Consider the following 12,639-nt stretch of genomic DNA (forward strand, 5'->3'; position numbering starts at 1 on the left):
AATGTTAATATTGTAATGTGGATACTGTAATAAGGGCTCTCAGGCTTTTTAAAAAACATTCCCATGGAACTATGATATCAAATCTTGCACAGTACAAGAAATAATAGCATAACTCAGCTTTATATTCAGCTGCACCTGAGACGTCTCCAACTGAAAAGCCAGGACCCAGAAAGATTGAGAATTTCTTCTTCCTCTAAGGTAGTTTTCAGGCAACTACTATGTTTTCTCAAAAGTATATATAAGAAATAAAATTAGAATATTGAACTTTTTCTTTGCAGGTCTAAATGAATATGCATATAAGTATGAATTAGGCCACAAAACCTAATAACCTGTGTTTGCCACATTGGACTTTTGAAGGTGAAACTGCAATACCTTTGTACAGGCAGAGACCTGAATGGCATTTGTACATTTCATAGTATATGTCGGCATGACCTGCAGAAGTTGGCAGGTAGAACAGTTATAAAATATGAATGCTACTGTAACCAAAAAAATTATTTTTTAGTGAACATCTTTTTCTTAATGGTACAAAAGCCTAACTCACGAGGTGATTACTTAATTACGTTAGGATTACTACTAACTTAAGCAATTACTATCTTCTATTTTGCATTAATGATTTATTATAACCAAAAGAGGAAGTACGAACTACTAAAGAATATTTTAAAGTGCCATATAAAGTGATAAAAGTGATACAGTAAGTTAATACTCTCATGATAAGAACATCTGGTGTTATTTCCATTTGATAAGAAAAACCAAAGATAAGAAAGGATCTTCCTTGTGCTTTACTTATTAACTATGGTAGACAAAGATCCAAAAATGTTCCTGATGTCAAACTCTATGTTCTTAAGGTTATATTAGTTTACCAAGCAAACTGTATCCCCAGGGCCCTCATAGGTGAGGTAAAACAGCTACTGGTGGGAATAAAAATATTCCTACTCATCATCTGGGGAAGATGCTGCTTCCCTTAACTTAACATCCTTTAGACAGTCTCCCCTTCACGATGCTTCCTCTGAAACTTTGGCAGATTAATAAAAAGGTTTGCATAATGTCATATTTGAAGGTTCAATAGAGACTAATATAAGTTAAAAAATATTTTAAAATACAGAAAAACTTAATTTTTAAAATCAAAACTGATACACTAGAATAGCAGTTTTCAATTTAGATGATAAACCTGTAATAAGATAGTGAGCATTTGTATTTCATTAAAAGATCTACTTCCAAAATAAAATTGAAGTATGCACCTTCAGCAGATTAACTGCTGTGAGATCATCATTTGTTACATAAAAGCTAAATGTAAGTTTTAATGTTTCTTTACCAGCTGTATCACAATGTAACTTATTCCCACAAGTGAAGCAACTTCATTTTCAAAAGTGACTATTATCCATGCCCTCTCTTTCAGATTTACTATACCGCAAGCTGCTATTAGGAAAAAACTACCGGTTGAAACATTACAACTCTGTAAATTCATACTGCACATTAAGATTTTTAGATAACCTCAATTCTATTACTTAGATGCCATTTTTAATGTTGATATTCAATAAAACTTATTAGGCAGCAAAATATTTTCACTAACAATACTGGTTACATGAAGTAGTAATACACTTTGTACATGAACTGCTAAAATAAAACAGATCAAGGGACTATTGTCAGATTTTGTATATTAACTGCACTGAAACATCAAAAGAATATTATTTTAAATTTTAGAAATGTTTATTTTAGAAACACACAAAACTAAAAGCATATTTTAGCCCATCAGCCTATAGAGAAGAAACAGGGTGTTTATAGTTACACACTTATAGATACACATTAGTATAGATACACATTTGTACCTTTGCCATAATGCTAAGACCCAGAACACCTAAAATAGAGGACATTTTGATTTTTAAAAAAACATTTAAATTAACTTTTTACATGTACAGTATAAATAATGTCATTTTAAGAACAAAAAGATTAATAAAACACTTCATATCAGATAAAACTATTTTTTTAAAACTTCTTAGTCAAATTCCACATCTTGGAAATAGAAGCTTACATTTTAGTTCTGCAGAAATTTTTCAAGGGTTTTTAAAATCTAGCAAATCTAAACAGTCACTTAATAAATAAATTGGATTAGTATTTGTCAGTAAGCTCTGAAGCCTCTCTAAATGACAAAGCAGGCAGAACATGTCTACAAAGTTGACTCATACTTTCTGGCTCCATCACGAAAGGTCTGTGACTGACCGACACATCATTTCCAAAGTCACCAGTAAGGCCTCGGTATGGACTCCAGGACACAACTTCAAATGCTCAGGCAGTTCCTTCAGGATATTTGGGAGCTTCTTTAGTGTCCTTATATTCCTATCGTAAAGATCCAGTAGCCAGTCAGTGTGAGTACTGGTGGTTTCTTTGTAACTTTTATAAGCCATAAGCAGCTCATTTAGATGAGTTAACCCTTTGAAAGCTAAGATGAACTCTGAAGACAAATCAAAAATTGAACAAAAATTTAGCAACATCCTACTAAGTAAAAATGAACCAAATTCGAGTTGCTGGTGGTAAAAATGTTTCTCTGCTTGTACATGAAAGTTCTCCACTGTATCTTCTATTTTTGTAATAGCAAACAGCTCCTCCTTGATTTGAGGTGACAACACATAATCCAAGGGCAATTCCCCCTTAGAGTTTCTCTGCTGTAAAAGCAATGGGCCTGTGAAACAGAAAAGGTACAATGTTAAGAGCACAACATTTTTATTTTGGCAGCATAACAGCTGTTTTCGCTCTCTTTTTCCCCAAAGCATTCAAGGCTCTGTTGATAATCATACTTTTTTACTAATTCATGTTGACATAATTAACAGGCTGTACATACTGACTGCCTAGAGTAAAGGTACATTAAAAAAAACCAAAATTCTAGTCAATTTTCTAATAAAGTTTACCTAAAAGTACATGCCTTAAACAGTATAAAAAGTGTTCATGAAACTTTATAAACTACCATCTTAAACTATGACTTTCAGTGTTCCTAGAATAAATTAACTAAATACGTTTATCTTAAAATCTGTATAAGAGCCTTAAGGTTATCTTGTAATATCACCAAAAGCAAAAGGTACTGTCCCATTCCACTGCTGATAAGAATACTGGCAGTGTGAAGACAATAAAACACATTTTCTATTTTATCCTTATGTTTGATTTTGTTATAGGTGATTGATTCACAAAAAACTGAATTCTCCTGGATCAAATTCAGATCTCATCTACCTATCCAGGCTAAAACCCATCTGAACACCTACTTAGTTCCCAACACAGAGTTCATCCCCTGGGTAATAAAGGATGGTATGAGAGGAACAAAGCAATGACACAGTATTTGGTCACAGGAGTATTCTGTACCTTTGTCAAGCAAATCTGGTAACTATTCATGCACTTAATCTTAAAAATATTACAAGGTATACAAAGGTTTTAGTACATGCAGATTTAATCAGAAAACCCTGCCATTACAACATATTGTCAGAAAGACTAGATATAACTACTAAAACTCTTTATGGGGACTCTGATCAGACATGTATAATGGATATAAAATCGTAATTTGTGGAAAAAAGAATTCTAAGGCAACATTAGGTTCTTTTCCATGAATTTATGTCCTTAAAAATAAAAAAGCTCCATGTTATTACTGTTTTAAAAAATTACGGATACCTAAAATGATTTTAGAGACATAAACATACTTCTAATTATTACTCTCAAAACTGAGTGCCTAGCAATGAATAGATAATGGCTACTATATAATGATGTCTAATCACATGACTGGTCCAAACCCAGGAAAGGGAAAATAAGTCTGTGTGAGTGCCTCATAGGTCAAGGAACTCATCCATTTACTACCCTTCACTAGTAAAATTCATGTTCATTGGTGTAATGCTAAACTCTACTGAAGAGCTAAACCTAATACAAATCATGGCTTTGTAACACTTACACTATTTAAAGAAAAACCAAATATTGGCTTAAATGCCAGATATACAATTCAGCAGAAAAAAACAAGAGTAGAAAAATAAGACACTTAGGTGGCAGAGCATTCATTATGTTTATAATACTTAAAGGAGATTTGAAAAATGTATTGATTATTATGAAATGGTGCTAGTAAAATAGGCACAGGAAGGCCTTTAGGGGGCAGGAGAAGACTATAAATAACCAAATGTCTTAGGCTATCTTACTATACAACCTTCCTCACCTACAGACACATATGTGTAGCAAAAAAGACATCTAATGAAAATATGTCTTTTGCTTTTATGCAGAACCATTTTAATTACAGGATGAAATAATTATAAATTCTGCTAAAATTAGTACAAATAAAAGCGATATGAAATTTATACAAATCTTTGTATTATATGCTAGTCATCAGCACTATTTTGTTTTTCTTTTTAAAACACAAATCAGCTAGAACATTTTGATGTAAAATTTATAATATTCAGTTCAGATATAAGAATGTGACTGAAAAAGAAGGGGCTTGCTGAAAGCAAAGATCAAAAATTAGCAGAAAAAGCAGATGAATACTAAGTTTAAATTACCTTCTTCACAAAATCCTGCACAAGTTATTATCATCTGAATCTTCCTACTTTAACATAACTGACTGCAAAATGTGAATGAAGAAAAATATTCTAGGCTATCTTTTCAATAGTCTAAAAAAAAATCTCATCAAAATAACATTAATCGATTAAGCAGTTTATATAGGAACTAAAGAATAAAAAATCTAAATAATCACACTGAACACTTACATTCTTCTCTTAATAAGTTTGCAGAAATGATTAGATCAGAAAGACATTACATATATAAAGTAAAAGCATTAATATTTAAAACCAACATATTCAATGAAAAACATACACTCGAAAATGAAGCTGACTAGGCTGAGTAATATATACATATGTGCAGACATACATATTATGAAAGGGCTTTTATCACCACTACTTAAGGGTGGTTACATTCTACAAGACATATTACCCTTACTTTTTCGTTATTACAAAATAGAAGCATCTTCCCTAGCAGATTTTAAATATAAAATGCTATCTGCCTCCAAGGGATTCATCAAAAGCCTGGCTAATTTCTTGAGAACGTTTAGCATAAATGCACTCACCCCCGTGCTGCAGCAGCAGCTTGCCAATTTCTACATGTCCGTTGGACAGTGCGTCATGCAAAGGAGTCACCCCGTCCACTTGAGTGAGCAGATCTACCTCTGGACAACGTTGCAAAATTTCCTGGACACACACTGTGTTACCATAGTTACAGGCTTCGTGCAAAGGCGTCCAGCCAGCATTGTCTAAATTAGAAATCAAGGCAAGTTTTAAAACAGCAGAAGTAGGACATTTGGTAGCAAAGTATTGATATGTTCCTTCTCTCGTCAGGATGACTTTGCAGGCACTTCATATTAAAAAAAAAAAAGGTTTGATAAAAATACCCAAAGTGCAACCATAAACCTACATTTAAGAAAAATAAAGTAAAATTACTAAACCTATTTTAAGGTGTCAATGCTGGGATACAATCAAAACATAAACAACAAAACATTTTTGTATCATTAGCTATAAATCATTACACACTAATTTTCTGGTTTTGCTAATGGCAGTATTTTAAAGATATCTTAAGTAAATTTACTTAAATTATTTTTCTTAATGTGACATAAAACTATTATACCACAAATATTAAGGCACTGGATGAGACCACAAAGATTTAGAACTTACCTTTAACATTGATGTCTATTCCTGGCAAAGACAGAAGTAAAATCAATTTGTCCACTTTGTTGCTTATGCAAGCCCTATGCAGGGCTGTTTCTCCTGCCATAAAAAATTAATAATTATTCCAGAGAAGACAAGGTATCAACTAAAGAAAATAATCAAAGGGCATGAACTAGGAGATGTGGACCCAGGCCAGAAAATTATTTAGTAAGTTTTCCTTCTGGCTGGTTTAAACATCTCTTGCATTAAAAGGGGTGGGGGAAGCAGCAGCCCACCAATCCATAGTGCTTCTGTTCTGTCAGCAATTCAGCAATGAGATTCTATAGCAAACGGTTTGACACCAGCATTGTCTCACCCTAGTTCAAGGTTTAAAGCTTCAATCCTGCTATAAAATCCCCAAATGATCAGAGAACACCCAAAATACTGGGTTTTGCAGCAATAAAAGTTTAGAGTGCAACTGCCCTCTCAAATTTATTCATGAACCTACGTTAAATGTATGGCTCTATTTTATACAGCATTTATAGCTTAATTCAAATGAATGTTTCTGGCTAAGCACGAGTGCCTCTACACACTCAAGTATAATTCAGAACTTCAAATCCATTAACAGATGGTTTGCTGCTTCTCAATAGGCTGTCTGGCTTGGCTACAGCAGCACAGAGAGGGAGAAACGGAGGAATCTTAATATAAACACCACACACACGCACAGGCACACACACACAAATCCCTAGTACCATTTAAAGCTGAACAAGGGTAACAAATAGAATGGCAAAGTTTTTGTAAGAAGATGCAATTAGTAGCTGCTGGCTAAAATTATCTATATCCATCTTTGTTATAACCAAGATCAGTAAAATAAGTGATAATTTGATACAAGGAAAAAAAATTTCAAAAACTTGTGACTGCTTGGGAAACAAAGTGAAATACTAAACTGTATTTATTCTTGCTATAAAATATTAAGTAGCTCATTTTTACAGTGTTCAGTTTTTATAGGTTATCTCTGTAACTTCCAGTAAAACATTTCTTTTACATGCATAGAAAAAGCTTTTCACGTTTTTCTCTAATTTCACAATTCTCTTCCCTTCTCTCAGTTCCTTCTGCTGCTCAGTCTAAAGTCATTCATATTCATCTACTTCCTGAAACAATAAAACACAGAAAAAGGACACTGATTTGTGAAGTTAATATCTGAAGTCTCATCTAATACCTCGATCATATTTTGAGCCACATGTGCTGTTATTTTGAGTTTGTGATAAGCAATTTATGAACTTATGAGAAATACTGTAAGAGATTTAAGTCCCTATTTCTACGGGTATTATGTTAATACTTACATTAAAAACATTATAAACAAGAGATTCAGCCATGTAAGACTCTTGGAAGAAAATTTATATTTGTGAGTTAGGAGGTATCTACATAAAAGAGTTGCCAGAGTGAATTATTACAACGCTATTCTTGTTATTTCACCCTTTAGGTACTTAGGTTCCAGTACAGTTAGAACCAAAAGCCAAACACATTTCAGTCTGGGCTCAGTGCCTAGAAGAAAAGAGCCCATATGCTTAACACAGCTATGTAACATAGCCTTCTCCTCACTCTTTGTTCACAAAATGTCTAGTACTGAAAGAGATGAAGACGGAATTATACTTTCAAATCAGAAGACACTGATCCTAACAGCACAGGTTGAGGTGGAACAGAAAAGTAAGGAGGGCAAGTCTGGAATGCGCTGAGTGAGTGCAACGCACCAGAGCTAGAATCTGCAGGGGCAGGGGAGGAGACAAAGGAATGCTCTATTACACTGGCTATTAAGTGATCACTTTCTTTGTATAAACGACAGTTCAAGAAAACGGTACTCTATCTAGGAAGGTATTTCCTGGACCTAACTCAACAGTGAAGTCCAAGTATTCATCAGGACAAGTGTGGGCAATCTGCAAGCGCTGACTACAATCCTGAAAAGTTCTTAGTAGAATTTAGGGATTTAGAATACCTTTTAGATTAGTCTTGTGAATATTCATCTTTTTAAGATTGGGGCAATTCTCCTTGGAGCATGGTGACTCTCCTTCTGACTTCTTTTTAAATTTTTTTAATGATGGGGAACATTTAGCAAGGTTCAGCTCTCTGAAAGGCAAGAAAGAAATAATGAAAGCTCGTTTTTCAGCAAGGCATGCCAGCATACATTAGTTTTTTCTTTAAAATCTAGCCTTGTTTTAATTTAAACTCTTACTCATTCAAGTTTTACTGCTTTCTAAAGTTTAAAGTATATTTCAACCATACTGGAACAAATTTTTATGCATTAACTTCCGTTTTATTAGCCTTATACCCCAACTGCAAATCCCCAACTAAGAATCAGGTTATGAATATAAAATGTTAGGGAAAAAGGTGACCAAACAAATCCTATTTTGCGGAGAAAAATACAACAGAAAGCTAAGATTAGGAAGGAGGCCTCTGCTCCCTTATTTTCATATAGTGATTCTCTTCTCTTCTCCCTGTCAGAGAGAGGGAGCCAGAATTTCAGGCTTTCAGAGTTTTCTACAGCATGCTTTTAGAGGAGGTTTCTCATTTGGGGGAAGCTGGTATAAAGATTGAGACTATTTTGCATGACCATATATTCTGAAATATCATCTTTATTATAGAAAAGTACTAACTCAAATCACCTGGCAAAACTTGTGTAAAAAAGTTGATGAATAATTTTTTTGGGGGAAGTGGTTAATAAAGTATGTTCTTTGAATTACAGGAAAAAAATGTCGATCGTGCATATTTACAGGTCTAAAACTGAGTTTTCATCTAATTGATGTAATTGAGACAGTCCCACAGAGAACCTAACATTCAAGACAGGTGGCAGTGGAAGAGCTGTGGTCCAACAACGTCCGGCTGGATGAGGGCAGCACTTACGGAAACCTGGGCGGCCCTTCCACTGGCTTCCGCTTTGCTCCATTCAGCATTAGTAAGGCTCTCTGAGACTCAAGGCAACTTCGTTGTCCTGTTTTCTTTGGTAAATGCACCTTCCCAGCCCTGTGCACACCAGTTTTCCCCAAAGCTGGCAAATAGGAATATACCTGTTGCAAAATAGTATTACATTGCTTTCTTAACTACAAAGACAGCAGTAAAAAGAAATCACTTCATTCATTTCACCGTTAAATTTGGTTGTATTATTTTTTTATTTCTCCTCTGAGGGTGCCACTCTATACGGTTTGAAATGATAAAATATTAAGAAAGGTATTAGTTCCTTGTCATTAAGACAATATCATGTAGAGAAGAAGAAAAATATTTTCTCAGAAGTAATTATTTTTAAAAATTCAACAGGAGGGTTGTTTTTGTTTTGTTGTTTTGTTTTTCCAGTACTGGGAACTGAACTCAAGGTCTCTGCACTGAGTTACACTCCTCAGCCCTTTACATTTTTTTATTTTGAGTCTCCCTAAGTTGTACAGGCTTAGCTGTAACTTGTGATGCTCCTGCCTCAGCCTCCCACAGTGCTGCAAATTTTTATATTTATGACTTATGTATAACTGGGATTTGTCATTTCCATGTTCAGGATGATCTTAAAAGAAAATAAATCTGGGATAAATGGAATAAGGAGTGAGCAATGTCCTTAAAGGCCAGTATTGTCACAAAAACAATTTGCCTAATCTGACCAATAAATAAACTCCTTTGTCTGTCTCTCTCCCTCCCTTTTCTTCCTTTTCTAGTACTGGGTATACGGCTCAGCTTTACTCTGAGCTACGCTGAAGCTCTTTGGCATTTATAATTTTGAGACGGGGTCCTGCTAAGTCACCACACTGCCTGGGCTGGGCTTGAACTTGTGACCCTCCTGCCTAAGCCTCTCAGAGTGCTGGGATTACAGGTGTGTGCCACCCGCTGGATTAAACTTGTTTCTCTCTCATTGGTCCAAGAAATGGTGAGAGATATGAGGCCCAAACAGTACTTAAAGATGGCCAAGACAAAACTGGAAAAGCATGGACCAAATGTAACTTAGTTATAAATATACCAAGACATATCACTTACAGATTTTGCTATTTAGTCACCATTAAATACCATATAGAATTCTTTGGAATCTTGTCCAAAATAATAATCTTACATACTGTGTCAAGTGATTAGAAAATAAAGATTCTTATATTATTTTTCTGTTACCAACAGTTAATTACTCTAAAAAAATAACTAAACTTTATATTCACTAATCTATTTTTTTATTTATATATATATTTATTGGTACATTTTAGGTATAAAACACATTTACATTTATCATTGGGTGTTTGTACCAGAACATGATGTATCTTAGTTCTTATTTTTTCTCCCATTACCTGTGCGTCCTTCACCTTCTCTACCCCTATTTACATAGACTTTGATTCCATTTTTTTTCTTTCTCATAATTTTTCCTTTCCTTTCTTCCCTTTCCCCTTCCCCTCCCGCCATACCCTAACCCTTGGACCTGTTCCTATTTCAAATTATCAATTATTCATTTTAATCATTTTCATCCTTATTTACACTTTCAGTTTCTCACACTAGAGAAACTATTCGGTATTTACACATGTGTGTCCTATTTATTTCACTTAAGAGTATGGCCTCAATATGCATCCATTTAGCTATAAATGTCTCTAGTTTATCATTCTTTATGGCTGAGTAGTACTCCATTTTATTAAAAAAACCACACATCTTCTTTATCCAGTTTCCAGTTGATAGGCACTTGGGCTGTTTCCAAGCTTTAGCTATTATAAACTGTGCCGCTATAAATATAGGTGCACATATATCGCTGTGGTATGATTCTTTAATTCTCTGGGGAAGATTCCCAGTAGGGGAATAGCTGGGTCAAATGGGACCTGTAGTCCTAGTTCTTTGAGGTATCTCCATACAGATTTCCACAGTGGTTGCACCAGTCTGCACTCCCACCAGCAATAGAGAAGGGTTCCTTTCTCCCTACACCCTTGCCAGCATTTGTTATTGGTTGATTTCTAGATAGCAGCCATTCTTTGTGGGGTGAGGTGGAATCTCAGTGTTGTTTTCATCTGCATCTCTTGAATGACCAGTGATGTTGAACATTTTTTCACATATTTATTTGCTATTTCTACTTCTTTGTCTGAGAAATGTGTTCATTTTGGATGCCCATTTTTGAATTGGGTCTTTGAATTTGGGGGGGTCTGATTTTTTTCAGTTCTTTATATATTCTCGATAGTAGACCTTTGTCTGAGGTACAGCTGCTAAAAATTTCTTTCCATATTGTAGGTTGTCTCTTAGCTCTGTTGGTAGTTTCTCCTGCAGTGCAGAAGCTTTTTAATACAATGAGATCCCAGTTGTTGATTCTTTGCGCTAGCTCCCGTGCTACTGAAGATTTGTTCATAAATTCTTTTCCTATGCCAATGTCATCAAGAGTTCTACCTAACTTATCTTCCAGCAAGTTTAGTGTTTCTGTCTTAATATTTAGATCTTTAATACACTTCAATCTTAGTTTAGTGTGCAGTGATAGGTATGCGTCTAGTTTTAATCTTTGGCAGGGTGAAATCCAGTTTTTCCAACGCCATTTATTAAATAGGCTGTCTTTCCTCCAATGAGGGTGGTTGGCTCCTTTGTCAAAGATGAGGTGGCTGAGTATGTCTGGAGTTGTTTCTGCATCTTCTAATCTATTCCACTGATCCTCAGGTCTGTTCCTTTGCCAGTACCATGCTGTTTTTATCACAGTAGCTTTGTAGTATAGTTTCAAGTTGGCGATTGTGATACCCCTAGCCATGTCTCTGTTGCCCAGAATTGCTTTTGCTATTCTAGGTTTCTTTTGCTTCCAAATGAATTTTTGGACTGTTTTCTCTAGTTCTGTGAAGTATATTGTTGGAATTTCAATCGGCATTGCATTAAATCTATAAAGTAGTTTTGGAAGTATGGCCATTTTCACTGTATTGGTTCTTCCTACCCAGGAACAAGGGATATATTTCCATTTTCTTATATCCTCTTTGATCTCCTTTTTCAGAGAGCTGTAGTTTTCAGTGTAGAGGTCTTTTGCTTCCTTTGTTAGGTTGATTCCTAGATATTTCATTTTTTAAGATGCTATTGTAAAAGTAATTATTTCCCGAATTTCTCTCTCAATGGGTCTGCTATTTGCTTATAAGAAGGCTATTGTTTTCTGAGTGTTGACCTTGTATCCAGCTACTCTACTGAATCTGTCAATTAGGTCTAGAAGACTTTTGACTGAGTTTTTTGGATCTTCTATGTAAAGTATCATATCATCAGCAAATAATGACAGTTTCACTTCTTCCTTTCCTATCTTTATTCCTTTTATTTCTTTCTCTTTTCTAATTAATATGGCTAATGTTTCCAGAACAATATTGAACAGGAGTGGTGGTAGTGGGCATCCTTGTCTTGTTTCTGATTTTACCGTGAAAGTTTTCAGTTTTTGACCATTTAGTATGATGTTGGCTGCTGGTTTTTCATAGATAGCCTTAATCAGGTTGAGATAAAGACCTTCTATTCCAATTTTCTGTAGCGTTTTTATCATGAATGGGTTTGGATTTTTTCAAATGCTTTTTCTGTATCTATTGAGATGATCATGTGGTATTTGTCCTTGACTCTGTTAATAAAGTGTATTACATTTATTGATTTAGAGATGTTGAACTATCCTTGCATTCCTGGGATAAATCTGACTTGGTCAGGGTGTATGATCTTCTTGATGACACTCTGTATTCTGTTTGCCAGTATCTTGTTGAGAATTTTTGCATCTATGTTCATTAGGAAGATTGGCCTGTAGTTCTCTTTTTCGGTTGGGTCTTTCCCTGGTTTTGGGATCAAAGTAACATTTGCTTCTAGGAATGAATTTGGAAGCCTTGCTTCCCTTTCAATTTCCTTGATGAGTTTAAAGAATAATGGTGATAGTTCTTCTTTAAATGTAGAATTCAGCAGTGAAGCCATCAGGACCTGGGCTTTTCTTTGTTGGTAAGTTTTTTATTACATTTTCAATTTCACTCATTGTTATTGGGGTGTTTAGAATTTCTATATCTTC

General features: G+C 34.7%; 1 protein-coding gene across 2 annotated transcripts in view; it reads right to left on the minus strand.

Annotated features, from left to right (window-relative positions):
- Window positions 1-1,683: 1,683 nt before the first annotated feature.
- Slf1 (SMC5/6 complex localization factor 1) overlaps window positions 1,684-12,639 on the minus strand; it is a 67,009-nt gene continuing 56,053 nt past the window's right edge. For both annotated transcript variants that reach the window (XM_013071108.3, XM_087180722.1), the window contains 5 exons: window positions 8,553-8,716; window positions 7,648-7,778; window positions 5,682-5,774; window positions 5,081-5,263; window positions 1,684-2,677 (listed from right to left, as the gene is read on the minus strand). In XM_013071108.3, coding sequence (XP_012926562.1) covers window positions 2,196-2,677; window positions 5,081-5,263; window positions 5,682-5,774; window positions 7,648-7,778; window positions 8,553-8,716 — 1,053 coding nt within the window. In that variant the 3' untranslated portion in view covers window positions 1,684-2,195. The remainder of the gene's footprint in view (window positions 2,678-5,080; window positions 5,264-5,681; window positions 5,775-7,647; window positions 7,779-8,552; window positions 8,717-12,639) is intronic.

Source organism: Heterocephalus glaber, unplaced genomic scaffold, assembly GCF_053883595.1.
Source record: "Heterocephalus glaber isolate CG9 unplaced genomic scaffold, H.glaber_assembly_v1.0 deba00001465, whole genome shotgun sequence".
Classification (NCBI taxonomy): Eukaryota; Metazoa; Chordata; class Mammalia; order Rodentia; family Bathyergidae; genus Heterocephalus; species Heterocephalus glaber.